Source organism: Sarcophilus harrisii, chromosome 5 (assembly GCF_902635505.1).
Source record: "Sarcophilus harrisii chromosome 5, mSarHar1.11, whole genome shotgun sequence".
In the NCBI taxonomy this organism is placed as follows: Eukaryota; Metazoa; Chordata; class Mammalia; order Dasyuromorphia; family Dasyuridae; genus Sarcophilus; species Sarcophilus harrisii.
Genome location: NC_045430.1, coordinates 237099300 through 237115483, shown reverse-complemented (window position 1 = coordinate 237115483; position 16184 = coordinate 237099300). Strand labels below are relative to the sequence as shown.

The following is a 16184-nucleotide window of genomic DNA, read 5'->3' as shown; positions in this document are numbered from 1 at the left end:
GGGCTTAGGAGAAATATAGCTGAGTTGGATTTTAAAGGACCAACAGGCATTCAACAGGTGAAATGGAGGAAAAGATGCTAGACACGAATAATGCAATTACCAGATTTATAGAAGCAATCTGTCCGGTGTATGTTTGGGTTGGGAATCATAAAGCATGGTTGGGATATAACATGTATGAAGTATCAGGATACTAGATAAGACTAGAAAGATGAACTAAAACCACTAAGACTTGGAAGCCTATAACTGGACTATGGTTCTGGATAGGTTTACCTTATTCAAAAGAACAGTGTACCTAAAAGGTAGAGGAGTAGTATCATATATTAAGAAGGTATACTCATATTGGGAAATCTGGGAATTAGAAGAAGAGAGTATGATGAAGAAAGAGTATGTGGGCAATGGTAAGAAAGAAAGAAAGAAAGAAAGAAAGAAAGAAAGAAAGAAGTGCTTTTATCAAACAAGTGTGCTGCAGACTACCTGGAAAGGAAAGAAAATTTAGATAAGGAGTTTGGCAAATAAAAGTGTAGCACAGAGGCAGAATAAAGCAATGATAGGGCACTTCAATTATATAAACATATTTAGGAGCTCTTCCTCCATCAAAAGCAGAACAGAAAAGAATTCCTTGACTTGACTTAGGGATAGTGTCACAAAAAGACGGAGGAATTATTGAGGGGAAATTCAACTCCAGAGCTGATTCTCACTAACAAGCACTACTTAATGGGATCCTTGAAGGAATATGAACACTTTACCAGAGTTTGTGATAGAAAAGGAAAAGTAATTTGGAGTCTAAAAGTTACCCTAGATTTCAAAAAAAGTAGATATATAAAGGAACACTATATTTGCAAAAATAAGGTCTTGAAAATCTGTTAGGAATTTTAAATATGAGACTGAGCTAAGGCTGGTTGTAAGAAAGATAAGGTCAAGAAAAAGGTTTCAAACATCATGAGGGTTAGGAAATGGAGAATCAGAGAAGTGAGAGGACCTTTTTTTGAAATAGATGATATAATGATAGACTGGGAATAAGAAAGAGCAGAGCTGCTCAATTCATATTTTGTTTCTTTTCTTTTTCTTTCTTTTTTATGTATTCAAAGGAGAATTATCTTTGCCCTGAAAATGAGAACATAAAAATGACAACAAAAACGTTGATAACCAGATGAAGAATAACCCGAGGTCCTCAAAGACCTCAAGCAAGTAAATTTCATTTGCTGAGCAACAATCAGTACTATCTGAAAGATCTTAGAAAATAGGAGACATATTACAAAAGTGAATAACTACCAATGTCTCAACTTTCCAAAAAAAAGGGAGGGAGGGGGGGAAAGGACCAGGTTGCAAACTAGAGACCAGTAAATCTACTGGGAAAATTACAGGAAGGAACATTAAAGAGAAAGTTGGCAAGCATCTAAATAGGAAGTGACTGCAAATAGCCAGTGTGCCTTTATCAAGGACAGGTCATGGCAGACTAACTTCATTTATTTTTCTGATAGGATTACTAAATACCTAAGGGGAGTACTATCTTACTTAGATTGTAGCAAAGCTTTTGATAAATTATTTCATACTCTTCTTGGGGAAAAGATGGAGAGTGATGAATCAGATGGGAATAGTCAGATAGATTCAGAAGTGGAGGGATGGTCAGATTTCCGGAGTGGTTGTGAATGGTCAGTGTCAGTAGTAGCATGTCTCCGAGCGAGGACCCCTGGGAGCTGTGGTTGGCTTTGTGCCTTTTGCCATTTTTTACAATGACTTGAATAAAAGAATAAATATCATGTGCATCAAATATGGAGATGGTGCAAAATCTGTATTTGTATCTCCAACACACAGCACGGTGTCTGGCACATAATAAATACCTAATAAATGCTTATTAATTGACTAACAATAGTTAACACACTGAGAGAACAGTACCAATATTCAAGAACAGACTAGAATACTTAGCTAAATCATCTAATAAGGTGAAATGTAATAGAGTTAAGTATAAAGTCTTATACTTAAATATCAAGAAAAAAATCATTTTTCAGAATATAAGGTGGGAGAGGGAGGTACAGACAACGCCTGTTCAGAAGAGGATCTGAGGATTTTAGTGGTCTACGAACTCAATATGAGTAAGCAGTGTGATGTGACAGACCAAAAAGTTTAGGGGCTCCATTAAAAGGAACAAAGTTTCCAGAAGAAGAGGCTATACTCTGCCCTCATCATATTTTACCTGGAGTATTTTGTCTTTTTCTGAGCACTGCCTGTAGTTTAAGAGGAAAATCTGAAACTAGATTTTAAGGGTTTGAAATATTAGGCAATTGAGTTTGAACTTTACCGAGTGGGAATTTAAAAGTCACTAAAAGATTTGTTAGCAGAGGAACGATGTGACTAGATTGATGGGTTAAACAACATTTTTCTAATAGTGGCAGATTGTAATTGGGAAAGAGTAGAGATAGGAAGATCTGCTAGGAGGCTATGGAAATATTCCAGTTAGGTGGCAATTAAATCAGAACCAAAGCTGTATGATGATAAAAGAGAGGAAAAACCGGATGCAAGTAATATTATATATTTTGGGTTGATAGTAATTGGTGAGAGATTGACAGCAGTAAGTAGATTAAGTGATGGGAAGAAATAAATCATGTCAAATGTTAGAACATGTGTGAATATGAATGAATTTGTGTGAATGAAGCAATGGACTGTTTATTTTCAAATTCTCTATATGACTTTGTTGAAACCAGAGTATTTCTTTGTCTCATTCCTTCTTTCACTTTTCTACGTTATATGTACTCTCACTTTGAAGCAAGATCTTGTGATAAGTGGAATGCTGATTAACTGATTCTTTTTCTTCACCTTGAACTTCTCATAGCCATTAGGGAATTTCCATATCTCCAAGATTAATAATCAATCTGATATCCTTTCAGATAATTGTTGGTCAGATTAGAAGCAGACCATTAAATGAAGCAAGCCTCAGTCAGAGGCTCCATGTTATTTTCCTACCTACTTCATTTTGTAGATAAAGACCTTAGCCAATGGTGCTCAGATTTATAAGATTTTGACTCAATAGGACTCACAATTAATTGAAGACCAGAACCAATCTACAGAACCCCTCTTTACCCCTTTTTAAAGAAAATTATTCACAGTCTTGATTTAAGGGGAAGTGCCATTTACTGAAAGGAAAGAAATGTCAGACTCACCTGGTTACTGAGGTGAGTGATTTGATATGAAACATTGTGAGGAAGATCACTGCCACTCCTTTTTAATTCTGTAATGTCATTCTTGTTTTTTTGGATCTAATATTTAAAAAAAAAAGCATACATGCTGAAATCTCTGGGAATGATCATTTGTGAATAACAAGGACTTTATTACATATTAATAAATATTAGAAATAGTACATTATTCTAAGTACTAAGATCTTGTAGCTTATTATGTCATTCATAATACCATGTACCATGAAGAACAAGTGAAAATAGCCATGACACTGTTTTACACGATTTCATTTTTTAAAAAAACAACACATTAAATATTTTTAGCATAAAATATTCCTATAATAACAACCCCAATATATCTTTAAAAATGACTGGATTGCTTACGATTGGTAAGGAGGCTGTGACTGGGAACTAAATAAATTAAACTTTGTCTTCCAAACTCCACCCATCTATCACTTCTCCTCCTCCCCATCTCTTCTGTCATTGGACTTTTCCATTACTAGCTGAATTTTTGCCAAGTCTAGGGCATATGTCCACAAATTATAGGTTATACTTGGCTTCCTCTCTCCTTTCTGGAACCACTACTCTAGTCACCAGCTCCTTCCTACACCATTTCTGAAATATACCCTCCTTCTCTCCTTCCATTCACTATGGTCAGAGCAAAAGTTCAAGGAATATTTCCTTTTACATTTATTTCATTTCAAAATTTAAAAAAAATTACCTGATTTAAGCATTCACCAAGATCTTCTTCATTGATTTTAACTTTCCCCTGGATTCCAGTCCTAAACTCAATACTTTGGGCAGATCCAGTAATAAATACTAAGTTGCCCCTCTCTGAGGTCATACGAGGCCTATGTTACCAAGTCAGAGAAAGCATCGTTAGGTTGTAGATTTGTCATGAATGACCTATCACAGCAAAACCTCCCACTGAAGTCCTAGAAACCTTATTAATCCTCATTTAAGTCATCTGCCTGAATTGCAAATCCAATGAAATGATTTCCTCCAGATTCCCCCATTAGTTTCCCACTTGCTTGCAATTATTCTGTGTATAACAAAAATATTCCAGAGAAGTAGCTGAATCTGAAGAACCTTTGTTCATTTGCAAACTAATTAATGGAATATTGACAGAGTAGGAAATATTTTCACATATTAACGGAGGACATTATAGAATCAGTGCTGTCCTTTGCAGAATGTTTCTTTTGCATCCTCCTTAAGCTGAATTTTGCATTCTGCATTGCTTCTTCTAGATAGGTATGAAGTCTGACAAGGACTGAATCTAGCTAACTTGCAAGAATGGCTAATTTAAGTACTCACTGTTGTTGGTAGTTTATATTTCTCCTTTGTCGATACAATTCATGCTGCTCAGATTTACCATCTAATCCTGTAAGTATCAATAAAAAAACCAAAAGGCAAATAAGAGGAACTGGCCAAGACATGATCCTTACCACCCTCCTGAGAGGGTTTGATAAAGCAGACTGTTCTCCAGCAGGATGAATGTCTGAATTTGAAGAGCAGCAAGCTCCACAATTGGACTTTGCCCTGTGGAGCCACAAAGTTCTCACATTCCTCTTTCTTTCCCCTGAAAGCTACATTACTTTACCTTTCCCAGGAGAAAGGTAAATGATCTTAGATCTAAATGGGTACTCTTCAACTTTCAAGAGGTCAAAATCTACCTTTAAGTGGTGCCTGATTTAATCATTATCTGTTTGACCTTTGCAATAGAAGAAAACTACTTTAGAAGAAGCCACTGGAAATTACCCAGAATAAGGTTCACGGGAAGTAGCTTTCCTAATGAATTCTGTCAAATTTTTATCTTAGTGACCCATGGAATCTGGGATTCAAAAGTGTTAAGATTGGTCTAAGAAAGACAATCTGTCTTTATCACCTATGTTACCCTCTATTTTTTCTCACCATGAAAAGTCTTCAGTAGTTAAAGGAACAAAGCATCCTGAGGAAGAAGGAGGAAGTTTGTGCAAAGTAATTCAAATAACTGGAACTAACCCCACGGCTACTTGCCCTCAGACCCTCATGGAGATAGTTTCCAAAGGCCTTGGCAATAACCCAACCCAATTATCAATGCTCCTTGTAGTCTATGCTCTGCAGCCAGCACAGAAGGACCCAGTTACTGTGAAGGTGAGATCCATTTCTTTGTCATCACAGCATCAGCTGCAACCATCATCCTGGGAAGCAACCTCTCTGTGGAGATAGAACCTGGTAACTGCTTCTAGAACCTGGCAACTGCTTCTTTAGGTACCACATCCTTCACCTCATCGGCAGTTAATCCGAGATGCAAAAATAAAGTTCTCACCACCAGAGCCAGTCCTTGGCCCTGACCAACAGCTCATTATCAGAAACAGATATGACTATCTGCAGAAATGACATTATCTTAAAAATGAATTACAATCCGCTTTGTCTCAAAGTCCTGAAGCTCACATGGCCAGCTGAAACTGATGGGCGTTGTCACTGCCATTATAATTGTTTTTCTTTTTGTATATGCAGAGATTTGCACATAATAAATGCTTAGTAAATTCTTTTTCAGTCGTTTCACCTATCCATCCATCCATTCATTCACAGAAGTTTGCCTCTTCCTTTTTCTTTGCTTATGCTACTCTTTGTACCTGACCTACCTCTTCCTTTTTATGCTTCAAAAAAGTCCATTATTTTTATTTTTTTTTAAAAAGCAATCTCATGTCACCTCCATGAAATCTTTCCTGATCATGTCAGCTCTCAATTCTTATATTTTTCAGAAGCCCTAAAGCTATATAAGTAGATCTCTCCAAGAAGAGTTTGCTTTCCAGGAGAATGGGAATGGCAGACAGACAAATTAAGTATATACCCTAACTGGTTGACTTGTACAAAATTATTTGGTGCTTATTCTGATGGGAACTTTGTCCACTTGCCTGAGAGGGGTTACTGCTAAAATTTCATGTCTTTCCTCAATAAATTTACTCCATTTACAATAAATAATTCAGGTGTCGGGTTATATATATGTATTTTTTTAATATTTGCGATTATTTATCACGGGCTATTATTTACTATTTTGTGTGGTTCTAAACAGCACGGCTTAAGAAAGAAATATAATGTGGAGGCAGAGTCACGATGATCCAGGTTCAAGCCAACCTTTAATATTTACTAGTCATGTGACTTAACTGAGATTTTTTTCTCACTCATAAAATGAGGATAATGAGTCCTTTCATACCTACCAGATCTGGTTGTGATTAAGGCTCAAATTCATAAATAATGTAAAGTTCCTTCCAAAAATTAAAGCATTCTACAAATGCATCAGTAATCGTTGTCTCCTCAATAAAACTAGCTTATGCTGGGTACTCAATATCTGTTCATCTGACTTTTAAATCTTCAAAATTTTATAGTCACACCTGAAAGGGACCTAAGAAAGATGATAGAAGATATTTATGGAGAATCCTAAATCCTTTCAAGTAAGGGATCAAATCTACCAAATAGATTCATATAGACTAGACTATTGGTTCAAAACATCTGAAAAAATAAACTTTCTTTTCCTCACAAGGTTATGAGATGCCAAAAATTATTTTTCAATCTGTTAAGAATCAACCACATGTCAACTACCTTTTCAATAAAATTTCCAAAAGACCTAAGATTGGGGGGGGGGGGAGAAAATCATTTCCCTTATGCTGGATAGTATGCTAAATGCCTTACAAATATTATCTAATTTGATCCTTTTAACAACCCGTAAGTTGGATGTCATTATGATCCCCATTCTATAGATGAGAAAACTGAAGTTAAGTGAGCCTGGGGTCCCACAACTAGTAAATATGAGTCCATATATGGGAAGGAAGGAAGGAAGGAAGGAAGGAAGGAAGGAAGGAAGGAAGGAAGGAAGGAAGGAAGGAAGGAAGGAAGGAAGGAAGGAAGGAAGGAGGAAGGAAGGAGGAAGGAAGGAAGGAAGGAAGGAAGGAAGGAAGGAAGGAAGGAAGGAAGGAAGGAGGAAGGAAGGAGGAAGGAAGGAAGGAAGGAAGGAAGGAAGGAAGGAAGGAAGGAAGGAAGGAAGTAAAGGAGAGGAAGTAAAGGAGAGAGGAAGAGAGGGAGGGAGAAAGGGGGGAAGGAAGGAGGGAAGGAAGGAAGGAAGGAAGGAAGGAAGGAAGGAAGGAAGGAAGGAAGGAAGGAAGGGGAGAGGAAGGGAGGGAGGAAGGAAGGGAGAGAAAAGTAAGTAGGACTGAGATAAAAGTTTCATATCCAGTTCGCCTAACATCATTTCAACTAAAATCATACAAAATAAACATAAAATCAATAATCAAGTCAGAAGTGTCATCATTTGAGAGGTAGAGAGTGGTGGGCAGCTATAAAAATAAGTTCCTATTTCCAGAGCATCAGTATGGATAGTCTGATTGATTCATCCAGTTTCATCCACAAAAGAAAAACATTGATTTGAGTATGGAGAGAACTATTTTCAAAGATCCAAGACTTTCCGACTTAAGGATTGGTCTGTCTAAATTGGAGGGGCAAAAAAACAATGATGCTATCCACATGCCTGAGGTATTTGTTCTGACCCTCTTGAAGCCTTGTTCCCCCACCCCTACCCCCAAGCACACAACAATTTTATAAACATTTATTAAATGCAAGGCACTGGGCTTTGTGCCCAGGACACAAACAAACCAAGAGCTTGCATCCTCCACAATCCCTCAGTCACCACTGCTGCTTGTTACTACTACCCCTCACCAGGATTCTTGGCTTTAGGAGTAGATCAAGATTTTCCGTGGCCTGAGAGTGTGAGGAAACAATAGCCTCTCGCTGGCTGCAAGGTGCACAATGGAGTCAAGCAGGATCTGCACAGGGCCTTCTTCTTCCTCTTCTTTTTTCTTTCCAACTAGAAAATGAAGGCCAAAAAAAGGGTGGGTGGCTTAGTCAGCAACTTCATTTTTACTTTGCTAGAGCCCTGCGGTTTTGCTGTGGAATAAAGAGAATTTAGAATTGCTACCACCTGTATTCTTAACACTTCTTTTCTGGAATTTTTCTTCTTTTATATAAAAGATAAGTAAAATATTTTCTGATGAATAATCTAAGCATTTTCTTTCATGTTTTCCAACTTAACATCTGGAAATAATTTTTCAAGTTAGCTCTTAAAAACACAGTGATGGACATTAGGATTTTTTTCCCCTTCTAAATTTAAGGACTTAATCTTTTGGTTCTTTTATATTAATAGTAAATCTAATAGAATTAGGCCTAATTAAAACAATGCTTTTAAAACAATCTGTGCAAAATATCACCAAGTACCAAATCCTAGTTGTATCCCTGTTCTATATAAAAAGTACCATTGAATGAGTGATTTTACTCACCATACTGCCTACACAGGATGATAGAATTTCTAGAGAGGGAACTGAATACAAATCAATCCAATCAAATCCAGCAAACTGTTAGAAAGAGTCATTGATGTATAGGACACTGTGCTAAATCTTGGCTATATAAAGATAAAAGGATTCCAACATCCCTCAAATAGCCTACAATCTACTTTGGGAGCTTTATGTGAGTGTGTGTGAGTGTATGTGTGTGTGTGTGTAATACAACACATAAATAGATAAATTTATATCTCCTGCAACTTCCTCCTGGATATCTTTCCTGACACCCAAGGTTGTTGATACTCTTCTACTTGTCAAATTAATGTGTGTGTGTGTGTGTGTGTGTGTGTGTGGATGAAGGCAAATTGGTCCCTGACAGATGATTTGTTTCCCAGCTCAGCTGAATCAGCTGAGGCACAGTCAAGGCAGCTTTGTAGAGCAATAGAGTCAAATTCAAATAAAAATAATCCCCATTATTGCATTTTGACTTAAAAAAATACAAATCAACATTATCTAGTTTGTAATATCTTTATTTATTTTGTTAAACATTTCTGAAATTAAATTTTAATCTGGTTCAAGGGGCTCATGAGTTTTTCTGGCCATTTAAGGCCATTAAGATGAACTGGACATCTCTGTTGTAGGTGTCTCTGCTGATCACAGAAGAAATGAAGGATTTCTCTCTTCTCTCTCTCCCCAACCACATTGGCCATAGCCTAGCAATGGAATAGGAGTTTCTGCATCCATTAGGGAGCAGAGAGAAAACATAACAGCAGACAAAGCCTACTTCAGGACTGTTTGAAAGGTCAAAGATTTTATATAAACCCGGACAGCAGAGAAAAGAGCTGACTACGGATATGAGGCAACAGATTCTGGAAGGCAATAAATGGACTAAGAGTGGACCTCCTAAGTGGAAGGCAAAACATGCATCCCAGGAGGCAGTTAGGTGGCCCAGGAGACAGAATGCTGGGCCTGGAGCCAGAAAAGCTGAGTTCAATCAATATTTACTTATAAGTAATGTTATTAATAAGTAACATACTAATAAATAATATTACTAATAACTAATAAATACTTATTAGCTGCATGACACTGGAAAAGTCATTTCACCCTTTTGGTCTCAGTTTCCTTATCTGTGAAATGAACTGAAGGAAATAGCAGACCACTCCAGTATCTTTTTCGTGAAAACCCCAAATGGGGTCACTAAGAAATGACTGAATAACTGTATTGAAGGTAGTCTATGTAAAGGTAGGAGAGAGAGCCAAATTCAGGTAGCAGGAGGTGAGTGTGACCAAAATACGAAGTAATTAGAGGAGAATAATGTGAGGTAAAGGTAGGCAGGAGCCAGACTGTGCAGAACTCTAAATACTCAAGTGAGGGAATTGTATTTTATCCTAAAGGCAAGATTAAGTCATTAAAAATTTGTGGGCTATTTGTTCTTTAGGACTTTGATAACTCTATAGAAGACGGATTGGAGCAAGGAGAGGCTGGAATGTGGCAGGCTAATTGGAAAGCTGTTACAGCTGTCCAGATGAGAAGCAATAAGGGCTTGAATTATGGTGGTGGCTGTATGAATGGGAGGTAGACAGAAGATAGATGGGTGACACTGTCTAGAAGTAGAAAAAGCAAGACTTGGCAACTTAGCAGGCAGAGAGGATGATTTCAGCAGGGTGATAAAGTCAGAAGTTAGATAGCAATGGGCTGAGAAACAAATAGGAGGAAAGAAATTGGAGGCAATGTGTGTAAATGGGTTTTTCAAGGAATTTGAAACCAAAAGAGAGAGAGAGAGAATAATAACTTGAAAGACCAGTAAGGTTGATTGAAAGGGGAGACTTTGGGTATGTTTGTAGATTGTAGGGAAAGAGAAATGATGGAGCCGCTGAGAAGTTGAGTGACTTGCCCAGTGTGGCAGAGGTAGCACCTGAACACACTAGGTCTTTCTGACAATGAGACCGTGCTGCACTGCCCATTCATTTATTTTCTCCCAATTTCTATCAATTTTTTTCAGTCTCTATCGTAGTTTATTAAATACTTAAGTTACCAAAGAGCAAAGAATTTACAATGGTATTGGAGAGATAAGGTAGCTATCCATCACCTAACTACCCATATATGTATGTGATATATATGTGTGTGTGTATATAATATATGTGTATGTGTGTATATGTATCTATATCTGTAGATCATTTATAAGTGTATACATATATGCATATATATACCCATATATACAAACAAATATTTTATATACATACACACATACACATGAAATCAGAATATAATTCTGGCAAGGTAATATATAACAGTTTAACAGTATATTTAAGGGAAGAGTTTATACATCTATATGTAAATATATATATACATATATGTGTGTATGTAAGGAAAGATATCTATGTATATATCTCCAGAGCAACTCAAAGCAAAGAAACAAGATAATCTGTAATGAGGTTAATCAAGAAACACCCTGGGATGCAGGGGGCAATGGCAAACGGATCACAGAGAAATGTGGATTGGGCATGAGAGAGCAAAGGGACAACAGCAGGCTATGAAGAACATGAATAAAACCAGAGGGATAGAATTCCAGTGCAGATCTCGATCTGGAGGATAGAGGAAACCTTGTTAAAAGGAAGAAAAAATCATTAGTTGTAGTTGATTGAGAATTTTGACTAGCAGGCTGAAGTTTTGATGTTGTATACAATAGGGGGAATCCTTCTTGAGCAAAGAATTGGAAAGAAAAGAAGACTTAGAAAAAACTAATGAAAGAGACTGCATCTGGGGAAGTTGGCTAGGATAGATTTATTATACTCTGGGTTGTTGTGAGGATTGAAGCAGATAACTTAGGTGAAGGGCTTTGCCAACCCTAAAGCTCTATATAAATGCGAGCTGTTATCTAAGTGTGAGATGATAAGGGCCCAGGACTGTGAAATGAGAATGAATATATTAGAGATATGGGGATGCTTTCCAGGAGTTTAGATAAGGGACCTTTAGTAATAATAAACATTAAACACAAACTATAGTTAACTTCAAATAAACCTCAAAGTCTAAATTATGTAGCTGAGAGGCTTGGAAAAGTGGTAGGTGAAGTGGGAGGTCAGCCTATGCTCAGGGTGAGAAGGGTGGTGTATAGCATGGAAAACAGGGGTAAGGTGAAAAAGACACAGACTCCAGGTTAACGTGGGGCTAAGATAATATAAGATTCGGGTCCTAGAAGCTGGTAAAGGCATCTACTCCACTCCTGGCCATTTCTCTAGCAGCAATCATGCTGCTAACAATAGTGGGATTCTCCCTAAGACCCCTTTCCTAAAAGGGAGGGGTTCAAAGACTGACCCTTTGGTCCAGCATTTCTACTATCTCCATTCCCTAATCACCCTAAAAGTTATAAATCAGATTTATTCTTACTATTCATCTGACAGATGTAGAGGAATTTCAAGCTGTATCTTCCCCTCTCCTCCCACATATGACTGTTGATATTTTTCATTTCTGTAGAAAGAACATTTAATAAGCACTTATTTTGTAGGCATTCAACTAAACTGTAAGATACAAATACAAGCAAAAAAAAAAAAAAAAAAAAAAAAAGGAAAATCTTTGCCCTCAAATGGAGTTCAATACATAAAGGGAGCTGAAGGCAGGTGGTGGGGATTGGTAAGCCCAGAGAATCAGAATCAAGGTGAGAGAAAAGAGAGCTCAGCTGGAATAGCACTTCTTCAAGTGGTGGTTCTGGAGAGAAACTCGCCAGTCATAGGAGAGAATGGGGAGAAGGCTCCTTGAAAAGAGGTATTTGTCAGGTTGAAAAGGCTCCTGGGGTAGAAGTAAAAAAATCTGGAGAATTGGAAGCAGAGCCAAGAGAGAATAATAAAAATACATATAAAATAATAATAGATAACTTTTATATAGCCCTGAGTGCCAAGGACTGTACCTTACAATGATCTCATTTGATCCTCACAACAATCTGGAATTATTATCTCCATTTTCCAGATAAAACTGAGGTAGACAGGTTAACCAACCTGTTCAGTGTCACAGAGGTAGAAAGTCTAGATTTGAACTCCAGGTCTTCCTGACTTCAGAACTGGCATTTTATCCCCTAGAAATAAAACACTAGTTGAGGGAACGCTTTAGTATAAATAAGTGTCAAAATTTAATTGAGTTTAAAAATAGTGATCACAATTTCTTCTTGATTTGATAATAGAGAGAGTGATTTACAAGAGGATATTTGGTGTCTGAGATAATAGAACTCCTCACTGAGTCAGGAAAAGATGATCTCTCTCAATTCAATTTGGAGTGGACATCATTTATGTTCATCTGGGTAAAAATGGAAGGAAACTGTGCTGACCAATTTACTTCCGATTCATTGTCTGTGTTCTATGAATCATTGAGGTTTGGGGTTGGTTTGGATTTTTGCCACCTTCTACAAGGAACTTTTTATCCTGGAAGCTCTCCCCACCTTCCCCATCCCTTTCTATTTATTTTGCACCTGTCTTGTAATACTTAAGATATGTCCACATCTTCTCCCCAGATAGAATCTTTGAGGGCAGAGGTTTTATTTTGTCTTCACATCACAATTCCTAATACAGAATTGGTACAAAATGGGTTCTTAACAACTGCTTGTTGAGGATGGAGGAAGAGTAAGGAGGAAAAGAAGGAATTTGGAATTTAAAAAAAAAATTTCAAAATTGGTTTTATATGTAACTGGAAAAATTTTTTAAATTTAAATACTTGTTGATTGGTTGGCTTAAAGTTTGATTTCAAAGATCCTTCATTCCCAGATTTGTTAATATTTCACTAGATGTGACTTAGATAGCAAGTGGAACCATGAACAGAATGTTGGACTTGGAGAAAGAACTCGGTTCCAATTCTGTTCAAGCACTAGCTATGTCATTTAATCTCTGTCTGGCTCAATTTGCGCCTTTGGAAAATGGGGATAATTATTAACACCTACGTCTCAGGGTTGTTGTGAGGATCAAATGAGATATCATATGTTTTGCAAAACAAAGTACTAAATTATGCTATTATTACATATTATTGAACATGGTTAAGGTCTTGTTCTGAAGAGGAGAAAGTTATTAGACATGACAACCTCTCACAGTCCATTTCAATCATCATTTCTTGATACCATAAGAGCTTTTATTTCTCTGCAGTTTTGTTTTGTTTTTTTTTTGGCCTGTTTACCAGTAGGTTATGGAAACCATTCCCTTGAATAATCCCAAAGATTCTATCAGAATATTCAGAATTAACTTTAGTAATATTCACTCCATGACATTTTCTATTGTCATTTAGTTTTCAATTACCTCTCTATAGCACACAGACCACAGGTAGAATAGGGCATTATTCATTTCTTTCTGGACCATTATCCCAAAGGGTGAAATCCCAAGATTTCTCCCAAGAGAGACTAATAAAAGTAAATACTGCGATGTACTAAACTTGAGTGGGTGTGGCTTTCTATGACCACCTTCATAACACAGAAGCGCCATAGAAAGAAATACCAGAAAAAAAGACAGAGATTGAGTTAAGGTCAACCTAGTGATAAATGACTCCTTTCAAGGTCCATGAGTGAGGACTTTGATCTGGTGTACTTTTTATAAAAGGAAAAAAAAAAAAAAAAAAGCTGCCAAGTTTAGTCATTGCATTTTCCAATTTCCCTCTCCTGTTTCTAGCCTTAATCAGCATCGAAAGTAGGTGGCCATAAACTGAGCAATTATCATGTTAACTTGGCATTCATTTCAGAAGTTCATTTCCAGATTGCAGCCTACACTAGTGATTATTTCACAAGAATTTTCAAGCTCATTTGTCTGGACAAAATTTAGTTGAAAGCTCTTTCTTGAACTGGATGGCTGGGCCAAATGACAACTCAAAATTTTATTTTGGTGTGAATGACCTACTGGCTATGTTGCAGCCCTCTGAAGTCAATCTTTCTCTTTAAAAAATGTTAGCTAAGTGAATTTGTCTAATTATGAATATATTTCTAGATTTTAAGTGTCTGGTGAATACCATGCCATTTACTGGCACCATTGTAGGCACATAGTAGGTACTAAGTGAGTGAATTTTAAGGGAGAAAAGGATAGAATGCGTGCTGGGCAGATTTTTTTTCCCCATGAAGATAGTAAGGAAATAATGAAGGTTTGCTGCAGGAGGTGGCAGTGAGTAGGACTTCAAAAAATGAGTGGAAATTCAGAGAGTGGAAGGTGAAAGAAGTAAGATATTTCAAAAATAAATATGGGAGGAGAGGAAAGCACCAAAAGGAGTACAGATCTGGAAGTGTAATGAGGGAAGAAAGCAGGGCAGTTTGCTCAAGCAAAAAGCATGCTTGAGTAAGCTTAGTAACAGATGCAAGGTCTGGCTGGAATGGCCAGGAGGCATCAGACTGGGGTAGGCCTTGAATGACGGGCAAAAGGTCTTGAACTTTGTTAGCCAAGTAGAAACCAGTAAAGGTTTTTAAGCAAATAGCTTATCTATATTATAGGAATATAATTTCCTATATATAGTTTGGAGGCAATATGAAAAATAGCTTGGAGATCAGAAGGCCAGTTAGGTGGAAATGGCAATAGCCCAGAAGAGAGAATTAGACTAGAGATAGAGAGATGGGAACAAGTGAAAGATAACTGGGATTCAATAGGGACAAACTATGTTTTATATGTGGAAATGTAAACCATATATCTAAGATTGTTATTAATAATTGGGTGGTCCAAAAGAAAGCCTGAGGCAGAGCTGAGTATGATCTGATTCTAAAAAGCAAAACTGTGTAGGAAAAAGTAAAAATACTAATTATGCTATATGAATGAGATGCAAGAGCAAGAATCAACCCAGAGGAATTAGATGGGGGAGGAGGGCTCATAGTTTTGAAATCCTACTCACATCAGAAATGAGTTGGAGAAGGAACGTAGATGCATACATTACTTTTTCTTTCTCTATTTTGTCTTTCTTTTCTATTTGGTACTTAAGTTTTAAATAAATAAATACATTTTTAAAACGATATTGCCAACATGGAATTGACAGGTCTTGGATAAAAAAAGTTAAGTGAGAAAGAGTCGGATAAAACTAAAATTTTACATTTGGAGATCAAATGGTAGTATGGAAATCATAAAACAAAAAGAAGGGACAGGTTTTGGAGGATTGAGAACTTTGGCTTTAGATATGTTGACTCTGAGGTGCTAGTGAGATGACTAGTTAGAGATAGCATTTAGCTAAAGATTTGGTAAATAGTTTGGAGCTTAGGAAATCAAGGCTATGGATCTGGGAGTCATGTGAATTATGGTAATAATTGACACTGGAAACAGGATGGCAAAAGAAGAGAATGTATAGAAGATAGGCAAAGACAGAACATTGGGAAATACTCAATTTGAGGAACAGAAATTGGGAAAAGGATGACTAGACAGCAAAGGATAAAGAGGAATAGCTAAGGAAATAAGAGAACCAAGAGTATGTAATGTCTTAAAACTAAGGGAAGAGAGACTAGCTAATTTCAAAAGGCAATCAATAATGAGAAAAGCAGCCATATGTTAAAATAGATAAAGACTTAAAAAAAAAAAGTTAATAGATGTCATGACTGGATCATAGGTTTTACTACTAATATGAGTCTTGGAGATCTAGTCTAACACTTACTTAACTACTGAGGATGGAAGCAAGAAAACATGTGCATGGATTGGTCTTGCCAAAGAAGCTGCTTCTGTCAGGGACTGAGCAAAAGGAAAGAAGAATGCAAGACAATGTCAAGATGCTT

The 16184-nt window shown here is 36.9% G+C and overlaps 1 protein-coding gene across 1 annotated transcript in view; it reads right to left on the bottom strand.

The window, feature by feature from the left end:
- Positions 1–4633, bottom strand: part of CUBN (cubilin) — a 282752-nt gene extending 278119 nt beyond the window's left edge. The window contains exons 1-3 of the mRNA XM_031939914.1: positions 4485–4633; positions 3892–4021; positions 3159–3254 (exon numbers count right to left, since the gene is read on the bottom strand). Of these exons, the coding sequence (XP_031795774.1) occupies positions 3159–3254; positions 3892–4021; positions 4485–4606 (348 nt within the window). The 5' untranslated portion in view covers positions 4607–4633. The remainder of the gene's footprint in view (positions 1–3158; positions 3255–3891; positions 4022–4484) is intronic.
- Positions 4634–16184: the final 11551 nt, after the last annotated feature.